The following is a 20889-nucleotide window of genomic DNA, read 5'->3' as shown; positions in this document are numbered from 1 at the left end:
ATTCCCTTGCTCTTGTCTTCTCACTAACCCCTGACTTTACTCCCAAGACATTCCCAAACCACTCTTCCCCTTTACCCTTGAGCTTCGTTTCACTCAGAGCCAAAACATCCAGGTTCCTTTCCTCAAACATACTACATATCTCTCCTTTTTTCACATCTTGGTTACATCCACACACATTTAGGCACCCCAATCTGAGCCTTCGAGGAGGATGAGCACTCCCTGCGAGACTCCTTCTTCTGTATCCCATTTTATAAAGTTAAAGAAATACAAGGAGGGGAGGATTTCTGGCCCCCCGCTCCCGTCCCCTCTAGTCGCTTTCTACGACACGCGAGGAATGCGTGGGAAGTATTCTTTCACCCCTATCCCCAGGGATAACATATATTATTTTTTTTTATTATACTTTGTCGCTGTCTCCCGCGTTTGCGAGGTAGCGCAAGGAAACAGACGAAAGAAATGGCCCAACCCACCCCCATACACATGTATATACATACGTCCACACACGCAAATATACATACCTACACAGCTTTCCATGGTTTACCCCAGACGCTTCACATGCCTTGATTCAATCCACTGACAGCACGTCAACCCCGGTATACCACATCGCTCCAATTCACTCTATTCCTTGCCCTCCTTTCATATATATATATATATATATATATATATATATATATATATATATATATATATATATATACACATACACACACACATACATACGCACATATACACACACACACACACACACACACATATATATATATATATATATATATATATATATATATATATATATATACAGTCCTCTGTTCTTAGCGCTACCTCGCTAACGCGGGAAATGGCGAATAGTTTAAAAGAAAGAAAGAAGATATATATATATATATATATATATATATATATATATATATATATATATATATATATATATATATATTGAGAGGGTGAAGGCATGTACAGAGCATCAGATTGGGGAAGAGCAGGGTGGTTTCAGAAGTGGTAGAGGATGTGTGGATCAGGTGTTTGCTTTGAGGAATGTATGTGAGAAATACTTAGAAAAGCAAATGGATTTTTATGTAGCATTTATGGATCTGGAGAAGGCATATGATAGAGTTGATAGAGATGCTCTGTGGAAGGTACTAAGAATATATGGTGTGGGAGGCAAGTTGTTAGAAGCAGTGAAAAGTTTTTATCGAGGATGTTAAGCATGTGTACGTGTAGGAAGAGAGGAAAGTGATTTGTTCTCAGTGAATGCAGGTTTGTGGCAGGGGTGTGTGATGTCTCCATGGTTGTTTAATTTGTTTATGGATGGGGTTGTTAGGGAGGTGAATGCAAGAGTTTTGGAAAGAGGGGCAAGTATGAAGTCTATTGGGGATGAGAGAGCTTGGTAAGTGAGTCAGTTGTTCGCTGATGATACAGTGCTGGTGGCTGGTTCATGTGAGAAACTGCAGAAGCTGGTGACTTAGTTTGGTAAAGTGTGTGAAAGAAGAAAGTTAAGAGTAAATGTGAATAAGAGCAAGGTTATTAGGTACAGTAGGGTTGAGGGTCAAGTCAATTTGGAGGTAAGTTTGAATGGAGAAAAACTGGAGGAAGTAAAGTGTTTTAGATATCAGGGAGTGTTTTAGATGTCTGGGAGTGGATCTGGCAGCGGATGGAACCATGGAAGCGGAAGTGGATCATAGGGTGGGGGAGGGGGCGAAAATCCTGGGAGCCTTGAAGAATGTGTGGAAGTCGAGGACATTATCTCGGAAAGCAAAAATGGGTATGTTTGAAGGAATAGAGGTTCCAACAATGTTTTATGGTTGCGAGGCATGGGCTATGGATAGAGTTGTGCGCAGGAGGATGGATGTGCTGGAAATGAGATGTTTGAGGACAGTGTGTGGTGTGAGGTGGTTTGATCGAGTAAGTAACGTAAGGGTAAGAGAGATGTGTGGAAATAAAAAGAGCGTGGTTGAGAGAGCAGAAGAGGGTGTTTTGAAATGGTTTGAGCACATGGAGAGAATGAGTGAGGAAAGATTGACCAAGAGGATATATGTGTCGGAGGTGGAGGGAACGAGGAGAAGTGGGAGACCAAATTGGAGGTGGAAAGATGGAGTGAAAAAGATTTTGTGTGATCAGGGCCTGAACATGCAGGAGGATGAAAGGAGGGCAAGGAATAGAGTGAATTGGATCGATGTGGTATACCGTGGTTGACGTGCTGTCAGTGGATTGAATCAGGGCATGTGAAGCGTCTGGGGTAAACCATGGAAAGCTGTGTAGGTATGTATATTTGCGTGTGTGGACGTATGTATATACATGTGTATGGGGGTGGGTTGGGCCATTTCTTTCGTCTGTTTCCTTGCGCTACCTCGCAAACGCGGGAGACAGCGACGAAGCAAAAAAAAAAAAAAAAAAAAAAAAAAAAAAAAAAAAAATATATATATATGCAGAACCTTCACTTCACCATGAAGAGATATATGCACAATCACCACTGGAAAGAGAAAATAAAAACGGTGAGTACTTTCATTTAATTCATCCTCACTCCGTCAGAGGATGTATTGAATGAAATTACTCAACATTTTTATTTTCTCTTTCCATTGGTGATGGGCGATTTAAATGCAAAGGTAAGTAATGTAGCAGTTGAGGGTATAATTGGTGCACATGGGGTATTCAGTGTTGTGGATTTGAAAATGGTGAAGAGCTTGTGGATTTGTGTGCTGAAAAAAGACTGGTGATTGGTAATACCTGGTTTAAAAAGAGATATACATAAGTATGCATATGTGAGTTGGAGAGATGGTCAAAGGGCATTATTGGATTACATGTCAATTGATAGGCATGTAAAAGAGAGACTTTTGGATGTTAGTGTGCAAAGAGGGGCAGCAGGAAGGATGTCTGATCACTGTCTTGTTGAGGCAAAGGTCAAGATTTGTAGAGGTTTTCAAAAATGAAGAGAGAATGTTTGGGAGAAGAGAGTGGTTAGAGTAAGTGAGCTTGTAAAGGAGACTTGTGTGGGAAGTACCAGGAGAGATTGGGTGTAGAATGGCAAATGGTGAGAGCAAATGGCATAAAGGGAGTGGATGAGGAATGGGATGTATTTAGGGAAGCATTGATAGTTTGTGCAAAAGATGCATGCGGCATGAGAAAGTTGGGAGATGGGCAGATTAGAAAGGGTAGTGAGTTGTGGATTGAAGAAGTAAAGTTGTTAGTGAAAGAGAAAAAGAGAGGTATTTGGATGATACTTGCAAGGAAGGAGTGCAAATGAGTGGGAGATGTATAAAAGAAAGTGGCTGAAGGTCATGAGAAAGATGCAAAAGTTGAAAAAGAGGGCAAATGAGAGTTGGGGTGAGAGAGTATCATTAAACTTTAGGAAGAGTAAGAGGATGTTTTGGAAGGAGGTAAAGAACCTCCATAAGACAAGAGAGCAAATGGGAACATCGGTGAAGGGGGCAAGTGGGGAAGTAGTAACAGGTAGTGATGGAGTGAGTATTTTTAAGGTTTGTAAATGTGTTTGATGATAGAGTGGCAGATATAGGGTGTTTTGGCCGGGGTGGTGTACGAAGTGAGAGGGTTGAGGAGAATGATTTAGTGAAGAGAGAAGAGGTAGTGAAAGTTTTGCGGAAGATGAAATCGGAAAGGTGGCTGGTTTGGATGATATTGCAGTGGAATTTATTAAAAAAGGGGTTGACTGTGTTGTTGATTGGTTGGTAATGATATTCACTGTATATATGGATCATGGTGAAGTGCTTGAGGATAAGCGAAATGCATGCATAGTGCCATTGTACAAAGGCAAAGGGGATAAAGGTGAGTGTTCAAATTACAGAGGCATAAGTTTGTTGAGTCTTCCTGGGAAATTATATGGGAGGGTATTGATTGAGAGAGTAAAGGCATTTACAGATCATCAGATTGGGGAAGAGCAGTGTGGTTTCAGAAGTGGTAGAGGTTGTGTGGATCAGTTGTTTGCTTTGAAGAATGTATGTGAGGAATACTTAGAAAAACAAATGGATTTGTATGTAGCATTTATGGATCTGCAGAAAGCATATGATATGGTTGATAGAGGTGCTTTGTCGAAGGTTTTAATAGTGTATGGCGTGGGAGGTAAGTTGCTAGAAGCAGTGAAAAGTTTTTACCAAGGATTAAGGCGTGTGTACGAGTAGGGAGAGAGGAGAGTGATTGGTTCTGGTGAATGTTGGTCTGTGGCAGGGGTGTGTGATGTCCCCATTGTTGTTTAGTTTGTTTATGGATAGGGGATTAGGGAGGTGAATGCAAGAGTTTTGGAGAGAGTGGCGAGTATGTAGTCTGTTGTGGATGAGAGGACTTGGGAAGTGAGTCGGTTGTTGTTTGCTGATGATACAGCTCTAGTGGCTGATTCGTGTAAGAAACTGCAGAGGTTGGTGACTTAGTTTGGAAAAGTGTATGAAAGGAGAAAGTTGAGAGTAAATGTCAATAAGAGCAAGGTTATTAGGTTCAGTAGGGTTGAGGGACAAGTTAATTGAGATCTAAGTTTGAATGGAGAAAAATTGAAGGAAGTGAAATGTTTTAGATATCTGGGAGTGGACTTAGCAGTGGATGGAACCACGGAAGTGGAAGTGAGTCATGGGGTGGGGGAGGGGGCGAAGGTTCTGGGAACGATGAAGAATGTGTGGAAGGCGAGAATGTTATCTCGGAGAGCAAAACTGGGTATGTTTGAAGGAATAGTGGTTCCACCAATGTTATATGGTTGCACAGCATGGGTTATAGATAAGGTTGTATAGAGGATGTGTTGGAAATGAGATGTTTGAGGACAGTATGTGGTGTGAGGTGGTTTGGTCGAGTAAGTAGATGAAAGGGTAAGAGAGATGTGTGGATCTAAAAAGAGTGTGGGTGAGAGAGTAGAAGAGGGTGTGTTGAAATGGTTTGGACATATGGAGAGAATGAGTGAGTAAAGATTGACAGAGGATATATATGTCAGAGGTGGAGGGAACAAGGAGAAGCAAGAGACCTATCTGGAGGTGGAAGGATGGTGTGAAAAAGATTTTGAGCGATCGGAGCCTTAACGTACAGGAGGGTGAGAGGCATGCAAGAAATTGAGTGAATTGGAATGATATGTTATACCAGGGTTGACGTGCTGTCAGTGGACTGAACCAGGTCATGTGGAGCATCTGGGGTAAACCATGGAAAGGTCTGTGGGGCCTGGATGTGGATAGGGAGCTGTGGTTTCAGTGCATTACAAGTGACAGCTAGAGACTGAGTGTGAATGAATGTGGCCTTTTTTTTTGTCTGTTCCTGGCGCTGCCTCGCTAGGGGAGGAGGAGAAGGGGAGAGTGCTATTTCATGTGTGGCGGGGTGGCGATGGGAATGGATGAAGGCAGCAAGTAAGAATATGTGCATGTGTATATATGGACGGGTCTTTCTTCATCTGTTTCCTGGTGCTACCATGCTAATGCAGGAAATGGCGACCAAGTATGATAAGAATAAATTGATGTTATGGATCACTCTTTGTTTTTCAATATGGCTCTGAAAATTATGGAAACATTAACTAAGAGAGCAGGTAAGAATATATTTTATTTTCTAGTAGTTGTGAAGTTTTGCTCTATTCACCAGAGGGACAAGGCTCATGAGCAGTCTGTTTATCAGATGGAGGATGCTCAAGAACGGGCGCGGCATCTAGGTCGAGGAGTCTCCAAGCCGAAGAAGAACACGGTTGCATCATTACTGGAACAGTGTCGTGCAGCAGGCATAAAGCCGTCAAGCCTACCTCTGCCCCTTACTACCTCCATTGCTGCCACTCCAGTCACTACCTCTCCACCCTTACATGTGGCATCTTCACGCTCTGGGGAATCACTCTCTATCACATCTTCAACCTCCCCAACATTCAATTCATCATCCTCCCCATCTCCGGCATCACAGTCTCTTCCACCAACCCTAATCCCTGGACTGTCTACAAACTTGTCCTCTTCATTATCTGCTTCTGTTGGATCACCTGCACCTCCTCCTCCCATACCAACTCCTCCCATCCCCTCCCTCTCTATTTCTGCAGTTACATCCTCTCCTTTATCCTCTGAATCTCTCACTCCTACCACCATCACTGCTACCACCACCACTACCACCACCAACAGCACCACCACTACCACCACCACTACCACCACCACCACCACTACTACTGCCACCACCACTATCACCACCTCCACCTCCACCTCCACATCCATTACCACCACTACCACCCCCACCACCCCACCAACCACCCCAACTGCAACCCCAACCACCACCCCAACCACCACCCCAACCACTACCACCACCACCACTACCACCACCTCTGCTTCCTCCTCTTCCTCCTTGTCCAGTACAACCCCCTCTTCCCCTGTTACTTCCTCACCTGTGATGACCTCATTGTGTACCTCATCATCCCCTTCATCGTCAATTCCATCATTATTGTCCATTACCTCATCTGTTTCCACCCCTCTTCCTGTGTCTCTTCCACCAGCCTTGTCTCTTTCCTCCTCTGTTAGCATCACATCAGTAACACCTGAGACCACTATGACTTCAGTACTCAACAAGCCCAGTGTCACAATCCACCCAACCACATCAGCTGCAGATAACCAAGACAAGGAAAGAGAATCTTTGGAAATGGAAAACTCAGTAAGTAACCTCTTCTAGTGATATTTATTTTAGAGTTTTGCTCATGATTTTCTTTTGCAATTTTAGATATGCTGCTAATAATGATTCAGGTCACCCGACATTGTAACTCTTTAGTACCAATAAATCACAATTATCAAAGTATTTTCTACCATTATATTGATTATAACACAAGGAAAAAATACTCTTCTTACTATTCTGCTTATAATAGTTGTGCAAGAGTTGATGAATTATTATTATTTGATGGTGGAATGCAATTGAGAATCTCAGAAACTCAATGAATTTAGATGTGGGGAATACAAGAGATTTGGGTGTTGGTAGTCATGAAAAAAGTAAGAAGACATTTTGGTGGCATCTGGCAATCCTTTTATAGTAATCATTTGATATGCAGTAAATTGGGTGTTGGTAGTCATGAAAAAAGTAAGAAGACATTTTGGTGGCATCGGGCAATCTTTTTATAGTAATCATTTGATATGCAGTAAACTTTTATCAATGAACCAGTCAGTCTCCATATGTAACAGAGTTGCTGATTGGCTTAGATACTTGCTTATTACTTATTTTTCTATAATATCCAATTATACGTAAGGAATTTAACATAAACATAATTTCAAATTTATTTCTTACTTTTGAATGTGAAAACAAAAATCTACAGAGCTCTAGAACAAGAGCTTAGGAATGCATTACAAATGGATACCAAATTTTCCATGCATATAGGTGATGAATTATTGGAATTGAATGGAATCACTGAGGCTGTTCCTCTAGAATGCATACGGGAGAGGTAGATCATCTTATACACAGAAAATCCTAGAATGCATGGCTGGTAACCTATCTAGGTACCTCCAGAATCTCTCTCACAGGGATGGCTACAGCAAGAGTCTCCATAGCAGGTGAACTCCAGTGCCTCTTCATAGCCGTAAGTGCCTCACCCTTAACAGGCCACTGGCAGAGGACAACTCTAGCACTGTTTCCAGAGTCTTGTGCCATATGTTTCTATTGACTACAACTACTACCTAATGTTCCAGCCTACCTCTTATACTTTATGCTCCTGCCTAATATTCCTATTCTCTACTTCTACCTAATGATACTGTCTAATGCTCCTACATACTATTTCTATCTAATGCTTCTATCATTTTACCAAAAGACTGGTCTAGTGCTCACCACAGGAAAATTTAGAGTTATGAAAATGAGTTTTGTGTACTGTCAAGAGTTATGTGTGACAAGGAGAGATTGTATGATTGGGGATAGAATGCTAGCACTCCATGTGTGGGTGAGCCAGAAAGAAAATAAAGATACTTGGGTCAGAGGAATGTAACTTGACAATCACTGGCATTACGAACCCTCCGGATACCCAGGCAGGTAGAACTGGTTGCATACTTCCCTGGTCTGTGGCTGCCTACCAACTACCTCCTACAATAAAAAAGAAATATATTGAAAAATAATTTTCTTTTGGCACATCTGGTACGGAAGACTTTCAAACCAAAAAGGTTGATAAGCATGTTGTCTTTGGACATCAGGAACTCTTTGGAATACATGATAGAGAAATGACAACAAAAAAAGACTTGGATAAGTATTTTTATGGTGCACGAGGCCAACCAGACTGTGGTGGCTAAGTGGGCCCGTGGGCCTTCCAACAACTTGGTCAACCACCTTATCAACTTGGACTCAGTCCAGGCTGTTAAAACAGAATACTTCCAAGGTCTACACCAGGTAAATGCCAGTTGATCTACATTAGCCAGTAGGTGACCAGGGAATAGAGGGTGAACAAAGGAAAAGAAAAGAAAAAACATTATGCATACTACACTTTATACTCTATGGCAATCACTTTGATAGAGTGCAGTCTCCACAGCAAGATCTAACAGTTACTGTTTGCAATAATGCTTTCTTGCATTAGGTTTTATATGCAGAACACACCTGTTTACTTACATATGGTGGGGATATCATATGTGTGGCAGTGTTGCACAGTCTTTAGAGTCAGCTGAACATGATTTGTAGCTTTGGTTATTTTGTGTTACTGAGATCAGAGGTATGCTTGCTGCTGTTGTGGTTAGTGATATTTTTCCTATTTCTCCTCTGTGTGATATTTTTTTTCACTATCACTGACTAATCATGGGTCCTAAGAAGTTATGTTAGGAAGAAAAGGCATTTATCTTCATTAGAATTTTTTTTTCTTTGGTGAGATTTAAAGATATACTGGCAATACTGAGTCCTTCATCCAGACACTTCCTGCTTAAGGTCATAGGCTTCCTTCTAATGACATCCTTTCTAGAAAAGTTGGGTTTGGTTGACCTCTGGAAACCACAGAGAAATTTAATAAGCAAATGAAACTTGAGCTTTTGAAAACCTCGTACACCATTTTGAGAAGGATTTGAAGTTGTTATCATGTTGTGTAGCTAGGAAGCCTCTTCTTGCACTTCAGATGTAAATACATAGATTGGACAGTTTCTTATTTGCATGAAATGATGTGGAGAGATGAAAGTTCATTTAAGGCACGGAAGGGTGAGATAGCCAAGTAATGTCAGCCGCTGATCATCTCATTACTTACTGAAAATGGTAAAGCATCCTGATTCTGTAATGGTTTGATGATGTTTTGGTGGTAAGAGGGGTCAAGAGGAGGATAAATTTCTCCCTAGAAATTAGCTTAGATGAAGCACGTTACAAATCAGTGCTGAATGATCATTAATTGTTTTTTATGATCTTCATGGTACAAATGTTTACATGCAAGACAGTGCACATTGATGAAAAGCAAGATCATTACTACAGTGGCTCAGGGAATTGCTTGCCGGGCTGATTAGATCAGTGCAGACATCCTCATGATCCTCCTTAGAAGTCATCCACACATCATGGTATTTTTCACCGGTATCACATTTAATTCTCAGAACAAGATAGCTTTGTATAGACCATAGTACAGAAAAACTAAAATGTGATATATAGAAGTGAAAATAGCAGCAAATTTCATGTAAAATCATACAAAAGTGCCCAAAGGAAAATGTTTACTCTATGGCAAGCATATATCTGTTGGTCGATTGTTGCTGTGTAGCAGAATGTGCTGAATGATTACATAAAGGAATGCAAAAGAATTCAAACAGCGACAAACCACTTGTTCCTTTGAGGCTGTTTGTGATAGTGGAACAGACATGAATATCATACTTCCAACCGCTCTTATTGATAAATCATTAACAATCCTGTTGATGAAAATTTATTTTGCTTCATTTAAGGTAAAATGTTTGTTCATGAGTTTGTAACCATTACTGTGATTGGAATTATATGATTCTGTATGTATTTAATTCATTATCTCAAGATTATTGAAGCCTTTAATATTTTTGAATGTCCATATCAGATCACCCCTGAGCATTCTCTTTTCTTAACTAAATAGATTTGAGTCATTTGATCAGCTCTCATAGGCTTTGTTTCTTAGTCCGAGGATCATCTTGGTAGCTTGTCACTGTACTTTTTTCATTCTCTGTTATGTCTTTCCTCAAGTAGGGTCATCAGAATTGAACAATATATTAGAGATGGGGATGCACAAGTGGCTTGTAAGGAGTGAGGATAATATCCCTGGACTTAAATACGATTGCCCTGTCTATATTATTTTGCTTTGTCGCTGTCTCCCGCGTTAGCGAGGTAGCGCAAGGAAGCAGACGAAAGAATGGCCCAACCCACCCAGTTACTCATGTCCACTCACACAAATATACATACCTATACATATACATACACATATACGTATACATATATATACACACTCAGACATATACATATATATACACATGTACATAATTCATACTGTCTGCCTTTATTTATTCCCATCGCCACCTCGCCACACATGAAATAACAACCCCCTCCCCCTCATGTGTGCGAGGTAGCGCTAGGAAAAGACAACAAAGGCCACATTCGTTCACTCAGTCTCTAGCTGTCATGTAATAATGCACCGAAACCACAGCTCCCTTTCCACATCCAGGCCCCACAGAACTTTCCATGGTTTACCTCAGACGCTTCACATGCCCTGGTTCAATCCATTGACAGCACGTCGACCCCGGTATACCTCATCGTTCCAATTCACTCTATTCCTTGCACGCCTTTCACCCTCCTGCACGTTCAGACCCCGATCACTCAAAATCTTTTTCACACCATCTGGAATTTCCACCTCCAGTTTGGTCTCCCACTTGTCGTTCCCTCCACCTCTGACTTATATATCCTCTTTGTCAATCTTTCCTCACTCATTCTCTCCATGTGACCAAACCACTTCAAAACACCCTCTTCTGCTCTCTCAACCACACTCTTTTTATTACCACTCATCTCTTACCCTATTATTACTTACTCGATCAAACCACCTCACACCACATATTGTCCTCAAACATCTCATTTCCAGCACATCCACCCTCCTGCGCACAACTCTGTCCATAGCCCACGCCTCGCAACCATACAACATTGTTAGAACAATTATTCCTTCAAACATACCCATTTTTGCATTCTGAGTTAATGTTCTCGACTTCCACACATTCTTCAAGGCTCCCAGACCTTTCGCCCCCTCCCCCACCCTATGATTCACTTCCGCTGCCATGGTTCCATCCACTGCCAAATCCACTCTTAGATATCTAAAACACTTCACTTCCTCCAGTTTTTCTCCATTCAGACTTACCTCCCAATTGACTTGACCCTCAACCCTACTGTACCTAAAAACCTTGCTCTTATTCACATTTACTCTCAACTTTCTTCTTTCACACACTTTACCAAACTCAGTCACCAGCTTCTGCAGTTTCTCACATGAATCAGCCACCAGCACTGTATCATCAGCGAACAACAACTGACTCACTTCCCAAGCTCTCTCATCCACAGCAGACTGCATACTTGCCCCTCTTACCAAAACTCTTGCATTCACCTCCTTAACAACCCCATCCATAAACAAATTAAACAACCATGGAGACATCACACACCCGTGCCACAAACCTACACTCACTGAGAACCAATCACTTTCCTCTCTTCCTACCCGTACACATGCCTTACATCCTTGATAAAAACTTTTCACTGCTTCTAACAACTTGCCTCCCACACCATATATTCTTAATACCTTCCACAGAGCATTTGTATCAACTCTGTCATATGCCATCTCCAGATCCATAAATGCTACATACAAATCCATTTGCTTTTCTAAGTATTTCTCACATACATTCCTCAAAGCAAACACCTGATCCACACATCCTCTACCACTTCTGAAACCACACTGCTCTTCCCCAATCTGATGCTCTGTACATGCCTTCACCCTCTCAATCAATACCCTCCCATATAATTTACCAGGAATACTCAACAAACTTATACCTCTGTAATTTGAGCACTCACCTTTGTCCCCTTTGCCTTTGTACAATGGCACTATTCAAGCATTCTGCCAATCCTCAGGCACCTCACCATGAATCATACATACATTAAGTAACCTTACCAACCAGTCAACTATACAGTCACCCCCTTTTTTTAATAAATTCCACTGCAATACTATCCAAACCTGCTGCCTTGCCGGCTTTCATCCTCCGCAAAGCTTTTACTACCTCATCTCTGTTTACCAAATCATTTTCCCTAACCCTCTGACTCTGCACACCACCTTGACCAAAACACCCTATATCTGCCACTCTATCATCAAACACATTCAACAAACCTTTAAAATACTCACTCCATCTCCTTCTCACATCACCACTACTTGTTATCACCTCCCCAGTAGCCCCCCTCACTGAAGTTCCCATTTTTTCCCCCATTTTACACACTTTATTTACCTCCTTCCAAAACATCTTTTTATTCTCCCTAAAATTTAATGATACTCTCTCACCCCAACTCTCATTTGCCCTCTTTTTCACCTCTTGCACCTTTCTCTTGACCTCCTGCCTCTTTCTTTTATACATCTCCCACTCATTTGCCCTGTCTATAAATTCAATAATTTTGTTTGCTTTTTTAACTGCTTCTATATACTGCTTACTTTGCTTTAGATCACCAGACATTACACCCAAGTCCTTTTCCTCACTTACCTTTTGCAGTTCAGCAGAATTCATCTGTAGCTTGTCTTTTCATTTTTACTAAAGACATATTAAACCTTATATTTACTGATATTATAATTCATTTGCCACTAATGTGCCCAAGCCTTCAGTTTGTCTATGTCTGTTTGAAGCAGCAGATGTTCAATTTCTGTTGTAAATCTGTTTCCCAACATAATATCATCTGCGAATATTGATATCTTGCATTGCAGCCCATTATCAATGTCACTGATATATATTAGAAAGAGAAGTGGTCCCAAGACTGATCCTTGTGGTACACGTCTTGTTACGTTTAACCATTTTGAGGCTTGACCACTAATGAGGACAGCTCCTTTTTTATGGCCAGTAAACCAATTTCCTAACCACCGAAGTAAACCCTCATTCATACCACGTGACTTAACTTTGGTTAGTAACTGATGATGTGGAACTTTATTGAATGCTTTTTGAAAATCTAGATAGATAGCATCAACTGCTGTACTTTCATCATACATGTTGATTGTATCATTAAAGAAATCAAGCAGATTCATCAGATGTTAACAATTTTGTTGAAAACCTTGTTGCAAGTCATTTATGAAGTGATGCTCCTCTAAAAGGTTTACATTTTTATCCTGAATGGTGGTTTGCATAAATTTTCCAACTGCAGACGTTAAGCTGGCTGGATGATAATCTGAGCAGTGATTTATTACCTTTTTTTGAAAGTAGGTTTTACATTAGCAAGTTTCCATTTCTCTGGTACTTTCACCTGAGCAAGTGATTTTTTGATGAAATAGTAAAGGGTTTAACTATCCCATTTTTGTCCCATTTATTGTCCCTGGATAAATCTTATCCAGGCCTGCTGTTTTATTTATCTTTACAGATGCTCCCCGACATACGTCCGAGTTCTGTTCTGACTGACCAGTCGTATCTCGAAATGGACGTAAGTTGGACGTATGTCAGCATGGCATGTAGAATTCGTATACATGTACAGCATTCTTTTATCTTACTCAATTACTGTCATGATTATCTCATTTTTTATTAACCAGCTTTATTATATGATTCTGTAGTTTCTCTTTACCTTTTATTTAAGATTCTGTAGTTCATGGATTGATTCATCCCAACTTTCAATCAACTTTTCGGCAGCTCCTTCATCAGCATTTGCTGCTTCACCTATGACTCAAACGTTGTGCAGCTGTATCTTCTTTTAAATCTATTGAACCAACCATGACTTGTTGTGAAGTTCTTGATGTAATTCTTTCCTGCTTACTCCTTCAAAGCCTCAAAAAGACTTCTAGCCTTCCTGAATTGTTAGTAAGCTTAGTGGTACATGTTTTTTAATTTGATCTTCTGTCCACAGCATCAACAATTTTTCCATTTCATGAATGGGCTCTTGTTGTTGCTTTGTCATTAAGCATAGACTTCATACTTACTGAACCTTTCACTGCTTCACATATTTTTTTCTTTGTCCTTTGAAATTTTGGAGATCGTCAAATGGGACAACTGTAGATCACATGCCATCACATTAATTTTTTTCGTCCATCATATGAGGTGATTCATTTTTAATTCCAAATTGAGTATCTTCCTAGGCTTCTTGCCAGATCTGTCATCATCTTCTTTGGGGATTAATACAAAAATGATTTAATCCAGCATGAAAATTCGTGAGACTCACTTGATTAATGCGCGTTTACTGAATGGTAACTGAGAGTGAGAAGAGAGAGATGCTGTGATGTACACAATGCCATGGTCTTTTGACTTTTATTATCGTATGCACGTAGCCGTTAGCACTGCTAGACGTATGACCAAGCGTAATTTTTATATTTACATATGTTTTTGATTTATAATTTTTCTGGTTGTGTGTGCAGGTCATAAATCGTAAGTTAGGGAGCAACTGTATTTCATTTATTGCTAAAACTGTATCTTCAACACATACCCATGTGTTGCAAAATGTTTTCCTCTCTTAGCACTCAAGCTGGATTTGGGACATGAGCAGTATCTTCAGTTGTAAATACAGATGTGAAAAATCATTTAAAATCTTTGCCTTGTCTTTGTTGTCACGAACAGATTTTCAGTTATAAATGTGCCAATTGACTAGGTGATGATTCTCTTGCTTCTAAAATACCCATAAAACTCCTGGAGTTCTATAGTTATAGAGACTGTTGCTGTGGCCACGCCTTTGAGGGAGTTCCAGTTGGGACAGGTGTCAGAGATAGATAGATAGATAGATAGGTAGAAAAGTCCTCGGATTATTTTTGCTCTTTTCAGCTACATGTGCTTCATACTGATGTTTACTTTGATGTATTTCTCTTAGTTTCTCTATACATACTTACATAATATGCTTTACCAAGCTGTTTACTTGTCTCTTTGAGCTTATGTGCTGCTTTTTTAGACAACAGACACTTCTTTAAATCATCGTTCCACCATTTCCACTTTGTATTGGAGAAAGTCTGTATACTACAAGTTGGCACAGTTGATCCCTCTACTGCTTTGAACATTTTACTGAAACTCTCCAAAGCTTCATCTGTATCACTTTCATTTAGAATATCATCCCATGTTTGTCTGACAAGAGCAGTTGTGAAGATTGGTAAAATTTACAAGTCTGTAAGATTATGTTTGATTTTGTTATTCATGTTGACCAGCATTACAGGCAAAGTTAAAAGTTAACTCAAAAGTAATTTGGTGGTGATCACTTGTACCAGACATATTTCCAACTTCACTGTTGTTAAAAGGATCCTCATTTGTAGTTATAACTAAGTCTGATATATTCTCATCATATGTAGGTTTATCAGCTAATTGTATTTGGGCACTATCAAGCAGATTCACGTAAAGTCCATGCCCAGAACTACTTGAAAGGGATTCTCCCACTTAGATAATGGCATGTTAAAATCTCCTGCAATGATGGAATCGCTTTCATTGCTAGTTTCTGTTATCTGATCATATAGTCTTTTGTCTGCCTTTAATGTCTGTGCTGGCGGCCTGTAAACTAACCCCATTTATTTTCTATCAAGATTTATCTTTGATTTCTAAAGAAATGGAAGTCCATATTATCAACAACAGCAATATTTTTGAGCACAAGACTTAGATAAGATTTAACAAGGAGCAAGACACCACTGTCTACTGTATTTCTCCTATCACTGTTGAATAAAGTGTACCCAGAGATAGCATATTCAGTGTGAAAATATTTACTTCTCATATCTAGCTAAGATTCTGAAATACCAATTATATCATAATTTTCTTCCAGTACTTCTGTCTCAAACTCCAAGATTTTTTACATATATCTGAGCATTAACATCGAATATTTTGATACATGACTGACACTTTTGTCTTTGGTATGTATATGTCCCTGTGGATACGGGAGAAAGAATACCTCCCACGCATTCTTCTCGTGTCATAGAAGGCGACTAAAGGGGACAGGAGCGGGGGCCTAGAAACCATCCCCTCCTTGTATTTTAACTTTCTAAAAGGGGAAACTGAAGAAGGAGTCATGCAAGGAGTGCTCATCCTCCTCAGAGGCTCAGATTAGGGTGTCTAAATGTGTGTGGATGTAACCAAGACGAGAAAAAAGGAGAAATAGGTAGTATGTTTGAGGAAGGGAACCTGGATGTTTTGGCTCTGAGTGAAATGAAGCAAGGGAAAGGGGAAGAATTTTTTGGGAATGTCTTGGAAGTAAAGTCAGGGGTTGGTGAGAGGACAAGAGCAAGGGAAGGAGTAGCACTACTCCTGAAACAGGAGTGATGGGAGTATGCGATAGAGTGTAAGAAAGTAAACTCTGGATTGATATGGGTAAAACTGAAAGTGGATGGGGAGAGATGGGTGATTATTGGTACATATGCATCTGGGCATGAGAAGAAAGATCATGAGAGGCAAGTGTTTTAGGAGCAGCTGAGTGAGTGTGTTAGTAGTTTTGATTGACGAGACCGGGTTATAGTGATGGGTGATTTGAATGCACAGGTGAGTAATGTGGCAGTTGAGGGAATGATTGGTGTACATGGGGTGTTCAGTGTTGTAAATGGAAATGGTGAAGAGCTTGTAGATTTATGTGCTGAAAAAAGGACTGGTGATTGGGAATACCTGGTTTAAAAAGAGAGATATTCATAAGTATACGTAAGTAGGAGAGATGGCCAGAAAGCGTTATTGGATTACATGTTAAATGATAGGCGTGTGAAAGAGAGACTTTTGGATGTTAATGTGCTGAGAGGTGCACCTGGAGGGATGTCTGATCATTATCTTGTGGAGGTGAAGGTGAAGATTCGTAGAGGTTTTCAGAAAAGAAGAGAGAATGTTGGGGTGAAGAGAGCTGTGAGAGTAAGTGAACTTGGGAAGGAGACTTGTGAGAGGAAGTACCAGGAGAGACTGAGTGCAGAATAGAAAAAGGTGAGAGCAAAGGATGTAAGGGGAGTGAGGGAGGAATGGGATGTATTTAGGGAAGCAGTGATGGCTTGCGCAAAAGATGCTTGTGGCATGAGAAGCGTGGGAGGTGGGCAAATTAGAAAGGGTAGTGAGTGGTGGGATGAAGAAGTAAGAGTGTTAGTGAAAGAGAAGAGAGAGGAATTTGGACGATTTTTGCAGGAAAATAGTGCAAATGAGTGGGAGATGTATAAAAGGAGGAGGCAGGTCAAGAGAAAGGTTCAAGAGGTGAAAAAGAGGACAAATGAGAGCTGGGGTGAGAGTATCATTAAATTTTAGGGAGAATAAAAAGATGTTTTGGAAGAAGGTAAATAAAGTGTGTAAGACAAGGGAACAAATGGGAACATCAGTGAATGGGACTAATGTGGAGGTGATAACAAGTAGTGGTGATGTGAGAAAGAGATGGAGTGAGTATTTTGAAGGTGTGTTGAATGTGTTTGATGATAGAGTGGCAGATATAGGGTGTTGTGGTCGAGGTGGTGTGCAAAGTGAGAGGGTTAGTGAGAATGATTTGATAAACAGAGAAGAGGTAGTAAAAGCTTTGCGGAAGATGAAAGCTGGCAAGGCAGCGGGTTTGGATGGTATTGCAGTGGAATTTATAAAAAAAGGGGGTGACTGTATTGTTGACTGGTTGGTAAGGATATTTAATGTTGTATGACTCATGGTGAGGTGCCTGAGGATTGGTGGAATGCATGCATAGTGCCATTGTACAAAGGAAGAGGGGATAAATGCGAGTGCTCAAATTACAGAGATATTTGTTTGTTTAGTATTCCTGGTAAATTATATGGGAGGGTATTGATTGAGAGGGTGAAAGCATGTCCAGAGGAACAGATTGGGGAAGAGCAGTGTGGTTTCAAAAGTGGTAGAGGATGTGTGGATCAGGTGTATACTTTGAAGAATGTATGTGAGAATTACTTAGAAAAGCAAATGGATTTGTAAGTAGCATCTATGGATCTGGAGAAGGCATATGTTAGAGTGGATAGAGATGCTCTGTGGAAGGTATTAAGAATATATGGTGTGGGAGGCAAGTTGCTAAAGCAGTGTAAAGTTTTTATCGAGGATGTAAGACATGTGTATGAGTAGGAAGAGGGGAAAGTGATTGGTTCTCAGTGAATGTCGGTTTGCGGCAGGGGTGCGTGATGTCTCCAGGTTGCTTAATTTGTTTATTAATGGGGTTGTTAGGGAGGTGAATGCAAGAGTTTTAGAGAGAGGGGGATGTATGCAGTCTGTTGTGGATGAGAGGGCTTGGGAAGTGAGTCACTTGATGTTTGCTGATGATACAGCGGTGGTGGCTGATTCGGGTGAGAAACTGTAGAAGCTGGTGACTGAGTTTGGTAGTGTGTGAAAGAAGAAAGCTGAGAGTAAATGTGCATAAGAGCAAGGTTATTAGGTACAGTAAGGTTGAGGGACATGTCAAATGGGAGGTAATTTTGAGTGGAGAAAAACTGGAGGAAGTGAAGTGTTTTAGATATCTGGGAGTGGATTTGGCAGTGGATGGTACCATGGAAGCAGAAGTGAGTCACAGGGTGGGGGAGAGGGCAAAAGTTCTGGGAGTGTTGAAAAATGTGCGGAAGGCTAGAACATTATCTCGGAAAGCAAAAATGGGTATGTTTGAAGGAATAGTGGTTCCAGTAATGTTATATGGTTGCAAGGCGTGGGCTATAGATAGAGTTGTGCGGAGGAGGGTGGATATGCTGGAAATGAGATTTTGAGGACAATATGTGGTGTGAGGTGGTTTGATCGAGTAAGTAATGAAAGGGTAAGAGAGATGTATGGTAATAAAAAGAGTGTGGTTGAGAGAGCAGAAGAGGGTGTTTTGAAATGGTTTGGGCACATGGAGAGAATGAGTGAGGAAATATTGACCAAGAGGATATATGTGTCGGAGGTGGAGGGAATGAGGAGAAGTGGGAGACCAAATTGGAGGTGGAAAGATGGAGTGAAAAAGATTTTGAGCAATCGGGGCCTGAAGATACAGGAGGGTGAAAGGCGTGCTAGGAATATAGTGAATTGGAACGATGTGGTTTTCTGGGGTCGATGTGCTGTCAGTGGATTGTACCAGAGCATGTGAATCGTCTGGGTTATACCATATAGAGTTTTGTGGGGCCTGGATGTGGAAAGGGAGCTGTGGTTTTGGTGCATTATACATGACAGCTAGAGACTGAGTGTGAACGAATGTAGCCTTTGTTGTCTTTTCCTAGCGCTACCACATGCACATGCGGGGGGAGGGGGTTGTCATTTCATGTGTGGCGGGATGGCGACTGGAATGAATAAAGGCAGCAAGTATAAATTATGTTTTCTTTATTTATTATACTTTGTCGCTGTCTCTTACATTAGAGAGGTAGCGCAAGGAAACAGATTAAAGAATGGCCCAACCCACCCACATACACATGTATATATATACATAGCCACACACGCACATATACATACCTATACATTTCAACATTTACATATATATACATACACAGACATATACATATATACACATGTACATAATTCATACTTGTTGCCTTTATTCATTCTCGTTGCCACCCCGCCACACATGAAATGACAACTCCTTCCCCCCACATGCGTGCGAGGTAGTGCTAGGAAAAACAACAAAGGCCACATTCATTCACACTCAGTCTCTAGGTTTCATGTATAATGCACCAAAACCACAGCTCCCTTTCCACATCCAGGCCCCACAAAACTTTCCGTGGTTTACCCCAGACACTTCACATTTCCTGGTTCAATCCATTGACAGCACGTCCACCCTGGTATACCATATTATTCCAATTCACTGTATTCCTTGAACGCCTTTCACCCTCCTGCATGTTCAGGCCACGATCGCTCAAAATCTTTTTCACTCCATCCTTCCACCTCCAATTTGGTCTCCCACTTCTCCTTCCCTCCACCTCTGACACATATATCCTCTTTGTCAATCTTTTCTCATTCTCTCCATGTGACCAAACCATTTCAAAACACCTTCTTGTGCTCTCTCAACCACACTCTTTTTATTACCACACATCTCTATTAACCTTTCAAACTTAATCATACCACCTCACACCACATATTGTCCTCAAACATCTCATTTCCAACACATCCACCCTCCTCCGCACAACTCTATCTATACCCACGCTTCGCAACCATATAACATTGTAGGAAGCACTGTTCCTTCAAACATACCCATTTTTACTTTCCGAGATAATGTTCTCGCATTCCACACATATTTCAATGCTCCCAAAACTTCCGCCTCCTCCCCCACCTTTTGACTCACTTCCGCTTCCATGGTTCCATCCGCTGCCAAATCCACTCTCAGATATCTAAAGCACTTCACTTCCTCCAGTTTTTCTCCATTCAAACTTACCTCCCAATTGACTTGTCCCTCAACCCTACTGTGCCCAACAACCTTGCTCTTGTTCACATTTACTCTCAACTTTCTTCTTTCACACACTTTACCATCAAACTCAGTCACCAGCCTCTGCAGTTGATATCACCTGAATCAGCCACCACTGCTGTATCATCAGTGAACAACAACTGACTCACTTCCCAAGGCTTCTCATCCACAACAGACTGCATACTTGCCCCTCTCCAAAACTCTTGCATTCACCTCCCTAACAACCCCATCCATAAACAAATTAAACAACCATGGAGAGATTGCTCACTCCTGCCGCAAACCGACATTCATTGAGAACCAATCACTTTCTTCTCTTCCTACTTGTACACATACCTTACATCCACGATACCTTACACCCTCAATACAAACTTTTCACTGCTTCTAGCAACTTGCCTCCCACACCATATATTCTTAATACCTTCCACAGAGCATCTCTAACCACTCTATCATATACCTTCTCCAGATCCATAGATGCTACATAAAAATCCATTTGCCTTTCTAAGTATTTCTCACATACATTCTTCAAAGCAAACACCT

The 20889-nt window shown here is 40.9% G+C and overlaps 1 protein-coding gene across 33 annotated transcripts in view; it reads left to right on the top strand.

The window, feature by feature from the left end:
- tou (bromodomain adjacent to zinc finger domain 2B toutatis) overlaps window positions 1-20889 on the top strand; it is a 1094933-nt gene that overhangs the window by 611112 nt on the left and 462932 nt on the right. For 28 of the 33 annotated variants that reach the window (XM_071667356.1, XM_071667362.1, XM_071667359.1 and 25 more), the window contains 2 exons: window positions 5554-6588; window positions 13456-13515. In XM_071667356.1, coding sequence (XP_071523457.1) covers window positions 5554-6588; window positions 13456-13515 — 1095 coding nt within the window. The remainder of the gene's footprint in view (window positions 1-5553; window positions 6589-13455; window positions 13516-20889) is intronic. The other 5 variants (XM_071667361.1, XM_071667381.1, XM_071667380.1 and 2 more) reach the window with 2 other exon arrangements.

This window comes from Panulirus ornatus, chromosome 12 (assembly GCF_036320965.1).
Source record: "Panulirus ornatus isolate Po-2019 chromosome 12, ASM3632096v1, whole genome shotgun sequence".
Classification (NCBI taxonomy): domain Eukaryota; kingdom Metazoa; phylum Arthropoda; class Malacostraca; order Decapoda; family Palinuridae; genus Panulirus; species Panulirus ornatus.
The sequence above is the reverse complement of the archived record's forward strand: the minus strand, read 5'-3'. Positions and strand labels throughout refer to the sequence as shown.